Genomic DNA, 21,248 nt, shown 5'->3' on the forward strand with positions numbered 1-21,248 from the left:
CTCCCTCTCAGCAGGACAATCTTCTAAATACACCAGGCACCTGTCCCACCGACAGTGACCATGCTGCCCCCCACACGGAACGTCTGCACCCGCACCACGCTTCACACTGAGCAACAAGTTTTTACATACATTACTGCCTGCGTTAGTTAAAAAACACTTCTGAAGGGCCAGAGAAGACAGTCAACTTCTTCTTTCACAAATAAGGAAAGAGAAATGAGCCGGGGTTGCAGTGAAGAGGCATTAAACAAGGTCGGGGGGTGGGGTACGCTGCCTGTTTGGGCAACTGGATGCCATGCGTCTTTTTCACCAGCTGTCCTGAAGGCTGGCTTCCATTTCCAAAGTGACAGCCACTGTGGCTGCTGCCCTCCCAGGCGGCCACAGGTGCAAGAAGAACAGCTATAACAGACAAGGCCCAAATGCAGGCTGGCTCCAGGCCCATTCAGTGTGCTTTCCAGAGCCAGCACGCCTCCTTCCCATGGGATAGGGCCCAGCAGTCAGTAATCTGTGGTCTGAACCATCAAGCTTAGTTACCACCATCATGATGCACACTCAGAAGAGGCAGAAATCTTATTTACCCCCACCACAGGAAGGGCCAAGATTTAAGGAACAACCTCATTTCTAAGTCTGGCAAAATCCTCAAGAGTCTGACTACAGTTTAACTTCCCAATTTGGGACCCAGGACCACTTTCCTCCCACTTAGACGTAATTTTTACTACATCCAGCTACTGACTCACTGTCACCAGGCAGTCATCTATTTTTCAGTATAAATAAGGAGCCACACAGCATTTTCGTATAAACCCAAGGTAGCCTGGAGACTCACTTGTTGTGGGATCACCTTCCAGAGACAGCCAGCCGAAGGAGGAGCTGGCGTTGGAGATGTCTGAGAGTGTGCGGCGGGCCAGCACCGCGGGCAAGGGTGGCCTGGGGACGTCATATCCATCGTCTTCGTTTTCTGATTCCTCAGGGCCAGTGTTGGCATGGGCTGCAGCCAAATTCCCTTCACCTAGAGAAGAGTTTGCACAGTTATCTTCCATTCCTAATGAACTTCACCTTCTAACACACTTCAGTATAGGGGCATCCGTTCATCCAAGCATGTACAGAATCACACAGTTACTGAACATCCACGATGAACCAAACACCACGCCGCCCTGCAGGCAGAGATAAAACAGGGAAAATAAAATCTGCACCAATCCTGCAGCTCTACTTTTCTGAACATGTCAAAGCTACCCTTGCCAAGGTTAACAGCCACTGATGCCCAAGACTCAAGCGCCACTTCACAGCATTCACTCAACATTTCCATCTGCATTTCACCTTGGAAGATCAGCCAAAGGGCCCTGCTGTGTGTGCTGTCTTCTTGAACTTTCAACTTGGTGAGCTAGTTAATATGGGAATTGAGTATTCACCACCCACACACACAAGAATTTCATCACTGTTGAAAAGCAATGGGAATAAGAGGGAGCTAGCTACCAGCACTGCAAGTCCAGGCCAGGAAGAATAGAAAACACAAAAGGAACTAGCTACGTGAATGGGAAATAAAAGAGATGAGGGGCTTTTGCTGCTATGGATCAAAGATATTTTGCAAAGAAAATTATTTAAAAGAATATTCCCCTCAGACCAAGCTCTCATTGGCCAAACATTACAGGCTCATTCTTCCAGCACAATAATGACTGTTAAAGTAGCAGAATGACTACTCACCAAAGGTGCCGCTCTCTGTGGTAGATGGCACCGCCTGGGACTGGATATTATACATCGCTTCGTATGTACAGCTATCAACCTGCTGGTCACAATCACATGCCCTGAACCGGAAGGAAAGTGGCACAACAATCTTCAGAAACAGAATTCGGTTATCTGCAAACTTACTAAGATTCATCTATTTACAACTACTCCAGACCTGATTCTATCATGACACTCTCCTTCTGCCAGTATCACTAGTAAGTATCATAAGATCGACTCTCGTGACAAGTAATAGATGTGTGTTTTTGAAATTACTGTGGTGTAGAAGAAACATGAAGTTGAATTTCTGACAGCTGTAAAAGGCTTACAACATTAGGGGCTAGATACATCATTCTGCTTTCTTTCTGGCTGGATAATGCTATGTGCAGGCAGCAAACCAACCAGGTGAGGGGGTATCAAATGAATTCCCAAACAGGATGGTTGTGAACCTACCATGCACTCTGGGTTGTCTCCAAAGGCCATTTCACCTCTGGCTTTTGAAGTCCCACAGGCCTAGAGGAGGGAGTCATATACTCTGTGTCTTCCTCATTTTCACACTGCTCCCCAGGTGGCAGCTTTGGCACAGGAAGAGGTCTGGAAGATGAAGAATGAAAGACAGCAAAAGAAAACAACAAGAATAAACTGCTTTGTGATCATTTGAGATAATATGAAAATCACTGTAGTAGAAGAAATATACAATAGTATGATTCCATACACACAAGAATGGTAATAAACATATAACAAGTTGCCAATTACTGTCTGACTCTAGGTGGTGAGACTACAGACACTTTTATTTCTTCAGCATTGATTATCTGTATTTTCTAAATGTTCTTTAATTAACACATATTACTTTCATTAAGAGAAAAAGGTCATTAAGAGGACAATCCAAAAATTTTCATTATAATTCTTTTCATTGATGATGTTAATAAAAATATAAAACTGCACCTCTTACTCATTAAGCATTTTGGCAATACATACTTTAAAACATTCAAATTCTTTTGTCACAGTAATTCTACTTTGGATGCATCTCTGGCTATGTACAAAGATGTTCAGTGAAGCAAATTTATTACAGTTAAAGCTTTTAAACTAAATATCCAACAATAGGGGAATGGTTAAATATGTGATGTTATAGCCACATTATATAAAATATGTAATTAAAAGTGAGAATTTTGAAAAACTTGAACTGATAGGAAGAAGATGTAATACTAAGTTTTAAAAAAGGGAAAACATATAATTATATCTTGATCTAAAATACACATACATTTTACATGCCTATTGCCATGGCCACATAACAAGCATTGTCTGTCTGCCTAGAACAGCTAGCTATAAAAGCAGGAAAAAATATAAAGGAAAGAAGGCACTGGAGAGCAACCAGGTAGCCAAGATTTAAGAGGCCAAGATTCCACAGGGAGGGAGAATACACTGCAGTAAGCCCCATATTAGGGGTTCTGAACTTGGGGTTCCAAGGTAGTTTCAATAGGCTGAGAGAGGGACTGGAATTTGGGTGTACCACAGTGGCCACAAGACGCCAAAACTTCTAGGGAGGGGAACAGCAGAGAAGTGGGCCTAAAACCCTGCCTACAGTGTTCCCTAGAGCTACTGCTCATCCTTGACCTACGCAGGCCCGGGACTAGATTTGAGACACCGAGCAGAAAGTAGCAACTGAGCTGCTGAACAGAGACTTTGGTTGTCTTGTCAAATTAGATCAAGTTGGAGTTAACAGACATGGCCTTCAAAATAATTACAATTTATACATCCAATAAAAAAAGAGGACGGGGAATTTTACTAGAAAACTAGGATTTTTTTTTTTTAAATCACATGGAAATTCCAGAACCTAAAAACAGTATCTGGAAAATAGAATAGATGGATTTGGGGCAGATTAGAAACTGCAAAACAGAAAATTAGGGAACTGGAACAGAGTAGAAACTATTCAGAATCAAGAATAGAGAGTAAAAAAAAAGAACGGAAAACACAGAAATGAGCAAAAGAGCTAAATGAAGCATGCTGAAAAGGTCCAACATGAGGTGACTGGAGTTGCAGGGAGGAGACAGAGATGCACTATCCAGTCTATTTTAAGAAACAGTGGTTGAGATTTCCTAAAATTGATTAAAAAAAATCAAATGATAAATTAAGAAAGATAAATATAAAGAAAACTATAAAGGTGCATTATAGTAAGACTGTTGGGATCCAAAGACAAAGCGGTCTTATAAGTAGTCAGGACAAGAAACATTACCATTAAAGCAGCAACATTAAGCTAATTTTCCAATAGAAACAATGGAAGTCAGGCAGTGGGATGATATTTTTAAAGTGCTAAAGGAAATAACTCCAGTTCAGAACATAGTCGACTTCTGAACAACATGGGTTTAAACTGCACGAATCCTCTTTTATGCAGATTTTTCCCCATAAATACACACTGCAGTACAATATAACTCGCAGTTGGCTGAACCTGCAGATGGGAAACCGTGGATATGGAGGGGCCCACCTGAAGTTATATGTGGATTTTCAACTGCACGAAGGGTCACTCCTTCTAACCCCTGAGTTGTTCAAGGGTAAGCTGTACTATATACTCAGTGAAAGTATCTTTTAAATAAAATGAAAGTGAAATAAAAGATATTTTAAGTCAAACAAAATTGAGGAGAATCCACTGACAGAAGATACATAACACACTCTCATCTTTCTCTCCCTCTCCCTCCCTCTCTCTCTCTAAAGAAAGTTATCTGCGCAGAAGGAAAAAGAATCCAGATGAAAGTGTGGCAAAGCAAGAAGAAATGAGGAGTACTAGAGGATAAATCTGTGGGAAACTTGAATGTCCAATAGTGTTAAGAGGTGCTGATTCAAAGCAGACTCTAATGAGTCAAAGATGCATGCTGGAACCCCTGGGATAACTATTAAAAGAGTATCAGGAGTGAAATGGTATAATAAAAAATATTTTAATCCCTAAGAAAGAAAGTAGAAAAGAAATGAACAAAGAAAAGATGGGGGAAATGGAGGAAAGAGTAGGAACAAAAATTCTAATTATTTTAAAACAAAGAATGCTAGACTGGATTTAAGGGGAAAAAAAGCCAACAACTATATTCTGCTTATGAGAAGCATAACTTCAACATAAGGACACAGAGAAGTTGGAAGTAAAAGGATGGAAAAAGATCACGAAAACACTAAAAGAGAGCTGATGTAGCCATTTTACAGACTAGCTGATGTAGTCTGAGTCAAAGCAGACTAAGACTGGTTGTAAGTAGAACCAGACAGTAAATGGAATAATAAAAACAATTATTATTTAGTCAATAATTCTCAATTTCTATGTACCCATATTACATAGGTTACATATACAACACAAATGGACAGAACTGAAAGAAAATGAAACAAATCAACAGGGAGATGGCATATTTGAATACAATTAACAAAACTGACACATAAAAACTGCTGTGCCCAACAACTGCAGGATACACACTCATAAAATGAAGGTGGTAATGTGAGTGGAATTTACCATAAACTAGTCGATAAAGAAGATCTCAGATTATGGTTTCTGACTACACTGGAATGAAGCTAGAAAGCAGTAACAGAAGAGTAACTAGAAAATCTTCTAATATTTGAAGATCAGGCAACACATAAATAACTGATGAACCAAAAAGAAACCACTAAGGAAAAACCATATATTTTGAAGTGAATGTCAAGGAACACATACCAAAATCTATAGAATGCAGCTAAAGCATCCATTACAGACAGAATGTTTGTGTCCTCCCCAAAAGTAACACGTTGAGGCCCTAATCCCCAGTGTGGCTGTACCTGGAGATGGAGCATCTGAGGAAGTAATTAAGGTTGGATGAGGTCATGAGGAAGGGTCTCTGATTCAACAGGACTGGTGTCCTTCTAAGAGACACCAGAGAGCTTGCTGTTGCCCTCGACACCTCTCCCTGCCTGCACCTATCAAGGAAAGGCCACGCGAGGACGCAGTGAGAAGGCTATGCAAGCATGCCAGCCAGTAAAAGAGTCTTCACCAGAAACTGAATATGCTGACATCCTGATCTTGGACTTCCAGTCTCCAAAACCGTAAGAAAATTAAATTCTGCTGCTCAAACCACCCCGTCTGTAGTATTTCGTTATGGCAGCCTGAGCAGATTAATACAGCGTCCATCTCATGAAGCTAGAAAAATAACAAAACCTACAGAAAACTGGAAGAATAAAATAAAGGGGAGAAAGTAAAGAAACAACAAGCAGATACACAAGGATACTGGGAAGATGGCAGAGTAGGAAGCCACCTGGACAATGGCACTGGCAGAAGTGGCCTGATTCAACTATTCTGGACTCTAGAGTCTGTTGAAGGCTTGCAACTTGTAGGTGAAGACTCGGATACTAAACTGCTGTCAATTTCAGCTCTTAGCATAGTAGCAGCTACCCATTCCTAACCCTGGCCACATGGCAGGCAGCTGTGCGTAAGTTCCTGAAGCAGCTACCACACAGCTGCAGGAGTTATCAGGGTGGGCAAAAAGGACTTAGCCCTCCAAATACTGGGGATCTGTGCTCTGATGGCTGACTGCTGCTCTTGTTTACAGAAGTGCTGACAAAGGGGTGGCAGCCACTGTTGTTGTACCGCCACCCACTGTTGCAAGCTCCTCTCTGACTAAGTGACTTTCATGAGATTTAAAGGGCTGGTCCGCCTTTTTCTTTCCCTTCTTTTTTCGCTCTTCCCCTTTTGGGAGCCAGGTATTAAAGACTAGGACATTAAAAAATAACCACATATATGGGGAAAGTTAAAAACTGACCACACATGCCCAAGAAAAGGTTCGGAAAACACCTAAGAAGACATTAGATTTACACTCAGACTGACCCTCCACACTCAGACAGCCTACAATAAAAAAATAAAAATAAAATAACAAAAACAGCAAAACCTAGCAAAGGAGACTCTGATTTCCAGAGTTAACACATAATTAAATTCAAATGTTCAGTATGCAACAAAAAAAAATTACAAGGCTAACACAGAAACAGGATAGTATGGCCGATTCAAAGGAAAACAGTAAGTCTGAAGAAGATTCCCTGAAAAAGACTTGATGGCAAATATACCAGACAAACACTTCAAAATAACTGTCTTAAAGATACTCAACTAAAGGAAGATGTGGAGAAAATCAAGAAAACAATTTGTGAATAAAATGGAAATATCAATAGAAACAGAAAGCTTAAAAAGAAACCCAAAAGAAATTCTGGATCTGAGAAGTACAATAACTGAAATGAAATGTAAATAGGTTAAATTCTCCAATCAAAAGACAGAGACTGGCAGATTGGATAAAATATGCATGATCCAATCATATACTGCCTACAAGAGACTCTCTTGACACTCAATGATACAAATAGGCTGAAAGCAAAAGGATGGAAAAAGTTATTCCATGCAAATAGTAATCAAAAGAGAGCAGGATGGCTATAGTTGTATCAGACAAAAGAGACTTGAAATCAAAAGAGGTTACAAGAGACAAAACATTATACACAGCTAGAAGATAAAGCAATTATAAACATTTATACACCTAGTGACAGACCAACAAAATATATGAAGCAAAAATTGGCAGAACTGAAGGGAGAAACACAGCTCTACAGTAACTGTCGGTGATTTTAATATCTCACTCATAATCATGGATAGAACAACCAGGCAGAAGATAAGTAAGGAAACAGAAAACTTAAACAAAAAACCAAGTGGATGTTAACAGATAAATACAAAAAACTCTACTGAATAGGAACGACACACACATTCTTCTCAAATACACATAGGACACTTTCCAGACAGATTATGTAAGGCCACAAATTAAGTCTCAATGGACTTAAAAGATAGATATCATACAAAGTATCTTCTCTGATTACAACAGATGAAGCCAGAAATCAGTAACAAAAATAAAACTAAAAATTCAAGGATTTGTGGAAATTAATGATACACTTTTTTTGAAGTTCTCTCCACTGACCTTTCTTTTCCTTAAAAAAAAAAAAAAGGCAACACAAGACATATATATGGCTTTGTAGCCATTTCAAAATTACAGCAAAAACTCAAATATCACATCAATTTAAAATGCTTTGTTTATCCTCCCAATTTTGCTTTCTATGGTAACTATTTATCACAGAGAAGGAACTACAGAATCACCCTGTAAAATGATACACTTTTAAGTAACTGTGTGGCTAAACCACACTGACTCCATTTTGTCTGCTCCATCTTAGGCCCACAGTCCTATCCCCTCCCTTTCTGTGAGACTGAGCTTTAACTACTCACAAGAAATATGCCCACGCCAGAAAAGTTGCCTATCATCTTTTACCTTGGCCTTCATCTGATACGAAAACTGGAAGAGAGCCTTTTGCTGACACAGATGGTTAATGGTCTGTGAGGAAATAATGGTCATGAGACCCCCAGGGGGAAGGAAACCCCACCCCCACCCCAGTTTCTGCTGCCACGAATGTGTTTCTCCCTTAGCAGTCAGATTCTAACTTTGGCCCCTTCAAATTCCCCTGTACCCCTTCCAGTGACGTGGATGCCTCTGGATGGTCGTCCACCCGATACTGCCTAAAGAAAATTGTAAACTTCTTGATTGTACTTTATGGAGTTGCCTGCTTTGCTTTTTTGATCTCAAAGTTCCTTCTCATTTTGGGGGATATTATTCAATATCCCCACTTTCAAACAATAACCAACAGATCAAGGAAGAAATTACAATGGAAATTAAAAAATACTTAAAGGTGAATGAAAACAAAAAACATACCAAAACTCATGGGACACAGCAAAAGTCGTGCTAATGGGGGAAATTTATAGCGATCAATGCTTACATTGAAAAACAAGAAAGATCTCAAGTCAGTAACCTAACTTTACACCTTAAGAAACTAGAAAAAAAACCAACTAACCCCTAGGCTAGCAAAAGGAAGGAAATAATACAGATTAGAGCAGAGATAAATAAAACAGAGGATAGGAAAATAAGAGAGAAGACTCAAATTACTAAAATCAGAAATGAAAGTGGGACATGACTACTGATTATACATAAGTAAAAAGGATTATAAGAGAGCACTACGAACAACTGACACCAAAAAATTAGATCACCTAGATGAAATACACAAATTCTTATAAACACTAGAATTACCAAGGCTACATCATGAAGAAGTAGACAATCCGAATAGACCTGTAACTAGTAAGGAGACTGAATCACTAATTTTAAAAGACTCCCAAAGAGAAAAGCCCTATACCTGACGGCTTCACTGGCGAATTCCACCAAACAATTAATGACAAACGAATACCATTCCTTCTCAAACTCCTTCAAAATTGAAGCGGGAACGCTTCCTAACCTACTCCATGAGGCCAGTATAACCATGATACAAAGCCAAACAAAGACACAAGGAAAGAAAACTACAGACCAGCATCCCTTACGAACATTGATGCAAAGTTCTCAACAAAATATTAGCAAAAAGAATTCAGCAGCATATTAAAAAGATTACATATAATGAATGACCAAGTGGGATTTACACCTGGAACACCTGGAAAGGATGGTTAAACATATGAAAATTGATCAATATAATATCCCACATCAACAAAGTGAAGGAAGAAATCCCATGTGATCATTTCAATTGATGCAGAAAGAGAATCTGAAAAAATTCAACACCCTTTCATGATAAAAACATCCAACAAAACAGAAGTAGAAGTAACCTCAACATGATAAAAGCCATATATGAAAAACTCACAGCCAGCATCATACTCAATGGTGACAGATTGAAAGCTTTCCCTATAGGATTAGGAACAAGGCATGGATGTCCACTTTCACTTTTTGTATTCAACATAGTATTGGAAATTCTAGTCAAATCAATTAGGCAAGAAAAAGAAGTAAAAGGCATCCAAATGGAAAGGAAGAAGTAAAAGTATCTCCCTGTTTGCAGATGATGTGATCTTATATGTAAAACACCTTAAGTCTCCACAGAAAAGCTGTTAGAGCTAATAAATGATTTCAGCAAAGTAGCAAGATATAAAGTCAACACAAAAATCATTTGCATTTCTATACATGAACAATAAACAGCTTGGAAAGGAAATTTCAAAAACAATTCCATTTACAACAGCATCAAAAAGAATAAAATACTTAGGAATTAATCAAAGGGTGAAAGACTTGTACAATGAAAACTACAAAACATTTCTGAAAGAGATTAAATAAGACAAATAAATAGAAACAATCCCATGTTCATAGATTGGAAGACTTACTACTGTTAAAATGTTAGTGCTATCCAAAGCGATCTACAGATTAAATGCAATCCCTATCAAAATCCCAATGATGTTTTTTGCAGAAACAGAAAGACTCATCCTAAAATTTATAGGGAATATCAAGGGACCCTGAATAGCCAAAACAATCTGGGGTTGGAGGGGAGGGAACTGAAAGACTCACACTTTCTGATTTCAAAACTTATTACAAAACTACAGTAATCAAAAGGAAGTGGTGTTGGCATAAAGACAGACACACATACCAATGGGATAGAGTGGGAAGCCTTTCGAAGTAAATCATCATATATATGGTCAAATCATTGTTGCCAGGACCATTTAATGAGGAAAAAACAGTCTTTTCAACAAATGGTGCTAGAAAAACTGGATATTCGCATGCAAAAGAGAGAAGCTGGACTCTTATTTAATACCATGTGTTAAAATTAACTCCAACTGGATCAGGGACCTAGATGGAAGACCTAAAACTAAACTCTAAAATAAAACCTCTTAGAAGAAAACATAAGACAAAAGCTTCATAACATTTGGTTCAGCAATGATTTCTTGGATATGACACCAAAGGCATAGGTAACAAAAGGAAAAAATAAACAAATTGAAGTTCATGAAAATTTAAAAATTTTGTGCATCAAAAAGACACTAACCAGAGGAAAATGACAACCCAAAGAATGGGAGAAAATATTTGTAAATCATATATCTGATAAGGGATTAATATACAGAATACATAGGAAATTTCTAAACTCAACAACAAAAAAGCACTGATTAAAAATGGGCAAATACCTTAAACAGACATGTCTCCAGAAAAGATGTATGAATATGATGTATGAAAAGACATTCAACGTCACTAATTGTCAGGGAAATGGAAATCAAAACTATAATGAGATACCACCTCATAAACATTAGTATGGCTACTATCTAAAAACCCCAGAAAATAAGGAGTGTTGGCGAGGACTTGGAGAATTCAGGACCCTTGTGCTGGAGCCCACTATTGGTAAGGATATAAAACAGACTAGCTATTGTGCGAATAGTATGGTGATGCCTCAAAATGATTAAGATTCAGTAATTCTAATTCTGGGTACATACCCAAAAGAACTAAAGTAGGATCTCAGAGATATTCACCCACATTCACAGCAGCATTATTCACAATAGTTAAAATGTGGAAGCAACCCAAGCGTCGTCCATCTATCGATGAATGGATAAACAACATGCAGTGCATAGCTATAATGGAATATTATTCAGCCTTAAAAAGGAAGAAAGTCTGCAACATGCTACCACATGGATGAACTTAAAGGACGTTATGCTAAGCAAAATAAGCCAGTCACAAAAGGACAAATACTGTATGATTCCACTTATATAAGGTACTTAGAGTAGTCAAAATCATTAAGACAGAAAGCATAATGGTGGTTGTCTGGGGCTGGGAGGAGGGAACAATGAATGGGGAGTTAGTGTTTAAGGGGTACAGAGTTTCCGTTTTCTAAGATGAAAAAACTCATGGGGATGGATGTTGGTGATGGTTGCACAATGTGAATATATATTTAACACCATTGAACTGTTTACCTATAAATGAGTAAGACGGTAAACTATGTGTATTTTACCACAATAAAAAAAAATCAGCTACCTAAGAATTAAGAATTAAAATAAGAATTTTAAAAAGAAATTTTTAAAAACCAACTAAAATTGCTTCTTTGAAAAGATAATAAAATTGATGAGCTCCAGCAAGACTGATCATGTACATGTACACAGGGAAGATAATGGAAACAAACAGTCTAAAACATAACGATTTTTACATAATGGAAATACAGGTCAATTTTTATTTTCTTCTTTATACTCCTCTGGGTTTCCTAAACTTTCTGTAAGTAAGCTGTTTAAAAATATCAACTCTACTGTATGAAATACAGCTTTAGTAAACTTACCTGGCAGCCAGAGAATAAATGGCATTGGCAGAAGCAGAAGGTTTGATTTTCGGATGCTCACTCTCTGGACCTGCTAATGGGCTGCTATTCATATTCTGGAAAGACAAGTGTTGAAAAAGAATCTTCTTCATATAGCTTAGTGTATCTCCTCTTACCTATTTAACCTATTCAAAATAACAAGAACAATCATACAGAGACCTCACCCTCAATGCCATACTTAGGGGTTACTGTATGTGACAAAAGCAGAGTTGAAAGTTCAACTGTAAGAGTTAGGGAGACAGATCTAAAAAGAGCCAAGGAAATGGGGCTGTTTGCTTTAATTCTAGAAAGACTTGAGGAAATTGGTTGTCTGCACAAATACCATTCTATCTTTAAAAATCTATACATTTTTCTACATTGATGCCACCAAAAGTCAAACCTAATCCACTCTCACTAATCAGACTGCCTATGACATAAATGCCACTTAAATGCTAAGTTACGCTCCCCCTTCCCTTTCAATCAAGAAATATGCAGTTCATTTAAGGGCCACAGCATTTCCCAACTTCATCCTCCAATTCCATCTTTTCCTTAGATTTCCAACTACCTACTGGCCAATTCTTCCTTCAATGGCTCATCTCAAATTCAACATGTCCCTAGTTAGCCAAGTTCAAAACCTCTGGGGTGCATGCATGTGTGTATGTGTGATTTCTCACCATTTTTTCCACCCCCTGACAGCCTTCAAGCCTCACTGGCTCTTTGTTTCGTGCTGTCTAAGGTCTCTATCTAATCTGGCTGCCTCCTTCTGCTCCTAGACAAGGATTCTCCCTCTTGTTTACTTAGTACCGGCTATTCGAAATGCCTTTGTTACTCCTCAAATAGACCCTCCCAAACTCACTTGCTTTCCCCTTCATCCTGGAGGAGTCTTCTCCCATTGCTCCAGGTCTTTGCTCAGAATTGTATCCCATCCCTCCACGTACCTCTCATCCCAACTCGAGCTTTCCCTATACCCTGTTTTTGCCCTATTTTTCTCCACAGCATTCATCAGTGTCCAACATCTCATATGTTTTATTAACTTATTTATTTTCCTTCTTTCCTTCTGTAGAATGTAAACTTTGTGAGGGAAAGATTTTTTGTTGAGTGTATAAATGAACTAACAAAGGAAAGAATATACCTCTCCCACCCCCAGTTCTGGTCCCCTTATTCTCATGCTTATCCAATAGACCGTTAACTGTTTTCAATCTATTCTCTTTCCAATCCATTCTGCATACCACTCCTAGATTCCTCTCTTTAAATCAACATTTTGGTCATGTCACTCCACTAATTTAAAATCTTCAAATGCTCTTCATTTATACCAAATAAATTCCAATTTTGGGGGGAGTGGGTATTCAAAGTCCTCTCATCTAGCAGCAATGTTCCTTTCTAGCCCCTTTTCCTACTCTGATACACAAAACTTCTGTTCCACTCAAATTAAACTTCTTCTTAATCCATAATACACCTTAAGCATTTCTGTCATTGTAGCTCTATCTTAAAACTGTATCCACTTTGGAAAGAATACTTCAGATACTGGTGCCACTCCTTCCATAAAGCCCTCACGATTGCTCTATCTGGAAATAATCTCTCCTTTTGCTAAAACTAAAATGTTTTCTATTTATGCTACTCATGGCGCACACACACACACACACACACACACACATTTATTGTATTTACAAACATACTAACATATACACTCCTTGAGGGTAGGGATTATGTTATATTATCTCTGAATCATGTACAAAACATACCACAAAACTGACCCATTCAATACCATCCACAAATATTTGTTACTGGGATAATTACAAAATCAAACTCACCGTGGAGGTATCCAGACTGAATGTGCTTCCGAGCCTGGGCACGTCGGCTCTGGGTTCCATTTGGGAGGGCAATGAAAATGGAAGTGAGTGCCGGTTGGTTAATTCTCTCCCTGTCCAGGGGTCACTAGGGTTTGGGGCAACTACTGGTACTTTGGGGACTGGCCGAGGTAGCCATGATATTTCTCCAACGCGGCCAGAGGGGACAGGGGGCAGTTTGTCTCTGGAAGGACAGTCGCCTGGTGTACAAGGCAAGGGGCGTCTCTGAGGCCGGGTTTCTGCTCCAACAGAATATGGCCGGTCTGGAGGGGGTGGTGGTGGAAGATCTCGAAGAGTGGGAGGTATTGGTAATGGTTTGTCCTTATGCAGGGAGCCAGAAGGAGCCTATGGAAGCATGATGGAAGCAATCAATCAAAACCCACTAATCCACAACAAAGAATCAGAAAACTGTAGAAATGGATAATGTTTTACCTTAGAAGCAGTTCCAAGACCAGAAACACTCGAAGGAATAGATACTCGCTGTTGTAGAAGGTCAAGCCGGGGTGGCACTGGGGGAAGGGAAGCTTGTGGGGCCATGGAGAATGGAGAAGGAGGCCGTTCCACCTAACACAAATAAAATTTCCTAATGGGTTATTCTTGTCTGCAGAAGTGGCATCTCTCAACTCCTCCTAAAGTCGTAAACAGCAAGTACTATGTAAACACTGAATATACCAATGGGCCTGACTTTGGCTTTGGCATGAGGCAGTGCTTCCTGAATTATTTTTATGTCACCATCAGAGGGCGCTCTCAATCACAGAAATACCATGCAGATGCACGCTATAGACAAATATCTAGAAATGGCTGTGCTTCTTAGCTTATAATTTAAAAATTTTTTAACAACTTCCCATCTTCTCATCTTCAGATAAAGAAAAAAGCCTTTCAAGATTAAAAATAAAAAACCATATAATATGAAAGGGACAGGCATTAACCTCTCAACAAATCACTTAGGAAAATAATGTTTAAGGGGCAGAATGAAGAGATCAAAGTTGATAAATTCTCCATGGGTTATTATGATTAAAAGAAAAGAGATTTATAAGAGGAAATGATCAGTCATGAAAATCATCTTGAGTTCTTCCAAAGAAGTAAGTTATTTCAATTCAATAATTAAAAGGAATTAATTTTTTTTTGGTCAATTTGTATTCTAAAAATTGAGGTGTCAAATCAAAAGAAACAAATACATGTATAACCTTTTTCATTTTCCTGCCTACAGCAGGGTGATGAGTAGCTGATAAGCTTGTCCAAGTAAGCTGTCAAGAGATATACAAGAATTTATACAAAATACTACTTCACATCTGCATTCTCTAACAAAGCAAAACAGAGAGAAAATAGGCAAATGTATTACAAGCACTTACGTAAGATGACAGAAAAAAACCACCATCCCCATACTCAGTCCTGTCATTAATGCTGGGCGATGAATGAGGAAAGAGAAAGTCTGCACCCTGAGCTACTTGCTTTCACCTGTGCTCAAGAAAATGGGTTCCATGCCAGTGGAATGTGAGCAGCCAAACACCTCAAGGTGTTTGAAATGAAAGTTAGTTATGAAAGTGAACTTACTAGTCAAACTCACTCTCCCTTCATCAATATCTAGTCAGTCACTGTATCTTGTTGATTTTTCCATAAAAGAATCTCGTATCAGTATCTTCCTTTTCATTCTACTTATCAACCTCAGACCTGGTTTATTAAAACCACCTTCTAGTGATTCTCCCAAATTCTAGTTTCTTATCTCACTCACCAAATCCTTTTGCTCACCATTATCAGCTTAACCATCTTTAAAATACTCATTAGGTCAAAAACCATCCATACCTAACACCCACTTTCCCACGTCATAAAATGTCACTCTCCTGCCTGGCTTTCACAGGTCTCTCTAATTGGGTCTCCCTAACCAACAGTATTTTCCATAATTTCTTATTTTGGAATTCCTACCTCCTTGACTTTGTTCAATTTGTTTCTTAGTTTGGAAGGCCTTCTCTGCCTATTTTGATCCCTCCCACCATCCATCTCTCCTTCTCATTCCCAAAGTGCAGAGGGTTGAGCTAATCATATCCCTCAATTCATGTCTTAAAATCTAACTGATCCCTGTGATGTTCTTTTATCTCAACATGTAATAAAGTTCCAGAAAAGGAGAAGGGCACATATGGGGATGAAATTATCAAAGAAATAATATAAGAACAACTGTAAGATCTAAGCAACAAAAATATCCATATAGGAAGTGTTCACTGCATAGCTAACCCAATGAAAGAAAAGAAACCCATAACCAACCAACCAACCAACCAACCAACCAACCATACCCTTAAATTTGCAGGGAATCAGGGATAAGGAAGATATACCTTAAAAGCTTCTGAGGATAGAGGGAAAGAGGGGACCAAGGAGCAAAAATACACTAGAAACTAGAAGTCACTGAAGCCATAACAATTTATAGTTGAATTTTTCCAACCTAGAATTCTGTAACTAGTCAGTCTGAGGGTTGAATAATGACATTTTGAGATACAAAACATCTCAAAAAATTTCACCTCTCACCTTTTCACAGGAAGCTCTGTTGAGGACATACCCCACCCAAAGAAGTAAAGCAAGAAACAGAAAAACATGAGTCAAGAAATAGGCACTCCAACACAGAAGAGATGCAATGCAGTCCAGTGATGATGGGGAGGGGAGACCCCAGGGTGACATGGAACGCAGCACACCCCAAGTACAACCAGTCCAGATGGAGCCAACGCATGGAAGACTCCCATAGGTCACTATACTATATTATATACTATTCACTAGATTAATGGGTTAGTAGAATTTACCTCATAGAAAATTATATTGAGAGGATATCTGATAGCATGGTAAGACTTGGTAGTGACAGGTACAAACTGAAAACTAAGAAAATAAAAACATCAATTATCTCAGAAAAGCAGAAGATTGTATAAGAAGGCAAAGGTAATTATAGTATATTACTTGACACAGTAGAGAGCAAAATCACTTAAAAACTGAATAGAGATTTAGCCAAAAAAACATTCAAATTAACTATAGCCAGAAGATATGGAATAGAAAAGAGGGAGATAAGAGATTTAAACCCTTCTCTATAATACCAGAAGTAAACAGGTAAGTAATATTGCAGAATTAAGGGACAGTAGTAGAGCATATGGTTAAGAAACAGTTTTAAGAACTGAAAAATCTGATGGGACAGAGAGAGGAGTTGGAGGCAGGGAAGTGACATTTCTATAAGGTTTTTAGCAATTCTTTTACACTTAAGAAAAAAGTCTATGAGCATTTATCACATGAATTTTTGAAAAAGTAGATTCACTATTTTAAAAACAAATCAAAATAAAACAAACAGCAACAAAACAATAAACAACAGCTACTAAGATGTGGCAAAACAGGCACTCTCATAGCCTCAGATATTTTGGGAGTGACTTTAGGACAAAAAAATTGGGAACTAATTTTAAAGTCCATCCAAAAAAGTTAGATAATTTTACTCAAGTATTTCAGTCATACAAAGTAGATAATGAACTATAAGGTACAAAGGATAATAAGATGAAACATCCCTGCAGAACCTACCATTCAGCTAAAAAATGGATTTTGGTATCTGCAGACTGCTGGACCCAATCCCTGTGAAAACTGAGGGACGATCGTGATTTGTTATGGCAACAACAGAATACTAACACGTGGATGTACGATTTCTTACTGATGGACACTTTTCATTATTACAAATAATGCTGTAAGAATACAGTATCTATATCTTTGTGTACTTGTCTGAGTATTTCTTTAGGATTAATTCCTAGAAATGGAATTGTTAATTCAAACTGTAAATATCATATACATTTTGATAGATGTCAAATATCCTCCAAAAAGATGGAACTAATCTTCACCCACAGTGACGCTGACTGTGTCTGTTTCTTCACAGTGAGTACTACCCATGTATAAAATTTCATGAAGAAAAAAGGGTATTTTAATTTCAAACAAATACATATACGAATGATCACTTCTTTATCTTACTATTCAGCGTCCTTAACACTCCAGGAGTTAGCAGTAAATTTTCATGAATAAACAGCCAGCAATCTATGTAAGAACATAAAACTGCTTTAGAGGTCAAATGAATCTCTTAAAATGAAACCAAAGAACCTGTTATAAGGGGCCAAGACTACTGCCAACTTCAAAAAACACAAGAATATACTGCTCAAATAGTCCAGGTTTCCTCAACTATCCATTACTGATACAGCATAGATAAATTTATCAATTCCTGCTTTGAAGCGTTTTCAATTCCCAAACATCCAAAGAAATTACTATATGCTCAATTTTGAGCAGCTAACACAAATGAGACATGGCTCTTGCCTTCTAGGAACTTACAATATAATAAGAAATACTTTAAATAAAATATTACAAAGTGGTAAGTTCTACGGCAGACATATTCATAGAGTCCGAGAAATACCTGCCCAGATCTAGATTGTATGTGTGTAAATACATGTGAGTTGACAGTGGGGGAAGCAGGGTATAGTCTGGAAAGGTTTCCTAAGAACTGCGAACTGAGCTAAATTACATAGAAACTGTCAGGACAAAAGCATGAAGAAATTTTTAGTGGTACAGCCTTGCTGGATCACAAAATACAAAGTGGAAAGGATTATCAGGGCAAAGTGCCTAGAAAGGAGAATGGACTCATTAAACCCACTAAGTTTTGAGAAGTCATTAAAGAGTGTGAGGCAAAGGGATGAGGAGGTCAGGTGTGTATTGCAGATCAATGACTCCGCTAGCAGGGAGAAAAGATGATTATGAGAACCGGAAATAAAGCAGTGGCATTGAGTACAGAGAGGAGGAGATACAATCATTTAAGAGATAAAAATCCATCCTTTCATTATTTATTGAGCACCTACTATGTGCCAGACATGTGTAGTGCTGATACAAAAGAAAGCTTCTTTTTGTACCAAAAAATGCATCCCATGAAGTTATAACAGTCTAAACAAGAGAACTGACAGCATATTAGAATCTTTGTTTGCCCTACATTTATTAAAACCCCAATGACTGCCTTACTTCTAATCAGTGAATAAATCCCTATTTTACACTGATATAACGGAATCTGATCATGTCCTTTCTTTCTTAGCCTTTATCATTCTATCTTTACTAGGGCCTTTCTAGTTTTAGTTTCTATATGGAACTTCCTATCACCCTCCAGTCACTTCCGTTGCCATTTATTTGATTGTTAACAGTACCTCAATTCTCCTGCCCAAACTAAACTTTCCAATGCCAAGACTCCATTAGAAAAAAAGACAAGAAGAATATATTTCTAGTCACAGTACCAAAACAGGGTCCAATTCTTTTATTCTCCCCTCATTTTCTCCAAAGCTACCTGAGTAGAGCTCAGTTCTAAGATATAGACAGTAATACCATGGGCCTTGAAGCTGGATGCCTAGTCACAGATTCTGGTTCAATTTATTAGCTGTGTGATCTTCAGCAAATTCCTTAACCTCACTGTGCCTTGGTTTCTTCATCTGCTAAATGAGGATAAAGATAGTATCTATTCATGGGGTTTTATGAGTATGTATGAGTATAGGATTATATGAGTTAAAATAAGTAAAGTACTTAGCATGGCTCTCTCTTACACAGTAAATGTTCAATAAATATTCGCTATTATCAGTCCTTGTAGTTTGGATGTCATTAAGGACTCTATTGCTTTAGGACACAATTAATAATGGATTCTGCCAATTCTTAAACTGGAGACTTACCTTGGCGCCGGCCAACTCCTTCATCATGAAGAGAGAATCATCAGCTCGTTCATCGTCATCATCGTCATAATTTGGGGAGGGAGCTCCCTCTGCTCCTTGCCTCAACAGGCTGCCACTTCCTCTAGGATCAAAGGGATCAACCACAATGGGCTCAGTACCTTTAATTTCACATCGGCAGAAAGGACAGCCCTGGCCTTCTGATTCCTGCAAAAGGAAACAGGAGATGGTAACAGACACATCTGAAAGTACCTAAAATACTCGTCCACTAAAAATACATTTCCTAGAGATGAAAAAAGAAATCAAAAGTTTAGAACCTATCCCCATAAACCAAGCCACCCTTTAATCTGTAAAGGATATATAATCCCCAATTCTTCACTGTGATTACTCAGCTGAGAAAAAGCATGGTTTGGATCCATACCTGCCAGGATGTCAGACAGGATGTGCACATGAGGTGTCCGCAGGGCTCGATCTTTACATCTTTATCATTTTCAGCACATATTTTACACAGTTGGAATGTGGAGCCCATCTCACAGTATAATTCATATTGTTCCTTTGATTAAAAAGAAGAGATTATTCAGTCTATTGTAGATATTTGTTGAATGAATAAACGACTACAACCATAAATGCTAAAAATAGGAAGATTGAAGACGGTTACTTTTAGTACTAATTTTGCTTGCAGAAAAGTGTCACAACAGTAGTCATTTAAAACAGAAAGCAACTAGTCTTGGTCCTATTTCAAGCTGTATGGTTTAAAAAGAAACCACACACATGTAAATTTACTAATCTAGTCAATAGTTTAAGTGTTCCAATCACCTAATATAATTCTACCATCAGTTCTATAGAGTAATATACAAAAGCTTGCCACTAGTGATATGGTTATAACATAAAACAAAACTTACCTGGGTCACTTTGATGTGGTCTTGGGGAGTTGGTTCACATAAGCCTGTCAGGTCAGGATTCTGATTTCGTCCATCAGGAAACAAATAGCTATAAAAAAAAAAAAAGAGTACCCAGTCTTGGGGTTTTACTGAAGCCAATTTATCACTGTTTGCTAATAACAGACAAATATTATCTAGGAATTCTCTTATTCTAAAAGGGCAATTTTGCATAAGTATAAAGATAAATTTTACTAGTACTTCAAAAAACAATAAATGACACAGATCAGTGCCAAGAAGATACTCTTCAAACAGTGACATTCTTTCTCCAGGGTATAATGCCACAGGTTCTATTTTTTAATCAAGGGGTTGACAAACTTTTTCTGTAAAGGGACAGATAGTACATATTTTAGGCTTTGCAAGTCATGTTAAGTCTGTGTCACATACTTTTCTTTGGTTGTTTTTTAAATGACACTTTAAACAGGAAAAACTATCTTAGATACAGACTGTACCAAAATAGCTAGTCTGTGGGCCACAGTTTACCAATCCTTATTTTAACCTGTGGATGGCCCCAAAGTATAAATTCTTAATTTAAACAGCATTTGCTTTTGATCAAAGACCTGAAATACCCTTGCTTACAGATTTAACACTGAAAGACACCAATTTAAAAGAAATGTAGCAAGAAGCAAAGCCACCAAGATCAACTACCAGGAGGAAGCTTCTAGCATCAAACAGCTCTGACATTTGGGGAAGAGCCCCTCTCAGCTCCAGTGTTACTGTAGAACATGATGCGTAATGGAATTTTGCTAATCACTTTAAAACACAAGTAGTTTTCTGATATCTGGTCCACTGTTAGTACTTTTAGTGCTTACCAACTGATAATCAATTTGAATTCCCAAAGGAATAGCAAATCTGGAATAAATAGGAACTTAGTCATAAATATCAGCATAGATTACAAAACCCCAAAACCTGAA

At 38.1% G+C, this 21,248-nt stretch overlaps 1 protein-coding gene across 1 annotated transcript in view; it reads right to left on the reverse strand.

The window, feature by feature from the left end:
* The window catches only part of CBL (Cbl proto-oncogene), a 75,272-nt gene that overhangs the window by 8,348 nt on the left and 45,676 nt on the right, over positions 1-21,248 (reverse strand). The window contains exons 8-16 of the mRNA XM_032472591.1: positions 20,299-20,386; positions 19,818-19,949; positions 19,400-19,603; positions 14,133-14,264; positions 13,665-14,045; positions 11,836-11,930; positions 2,167-2,307; positions 1,696-1,796; positions 821-1,003 (exon numbers count right to left, since the gene is read on the reverse strand). Coding sequence (XP_032328482.1) covers positions 821-1,003; positions 1,696-1,796; positions 2,167-2,307; positions 11,836-11,930; positions 13,665-14,045; positions 14,133-14,264; positions 19,400-19,603; positions 19,818-19,949; positions 20,299-20,386 — 1,457 coding nt within the window. The remainder of the gene's footprint in view (positions 1-820; positions 1,004-1,695; positions 1,797-2,166; positions 2,308-11,835; positions 11,931-13,664; positions 14,046-14,132; positions 14,265-19,399; positions 19,604-19,817; positions 19,950-20,298; positions 20,387-21,248) is intronic.

The sequence above is a fragment of the Camelus ferus genome, chromosome 33 (genome assembly GCF_009834535.1).
Source record: "Camelus ferus isolate YT-003-E chromosome 33, BCGSAC_Cfer_1.0, whole genome shotgun sequence".
In the NCBI taxonomy this organism is placed as follows: Eukaryota; Metazoa; Chordata; class Mammalia; order Artiodactyla; family Camelidae; genus Camelus; species Camelus ferus.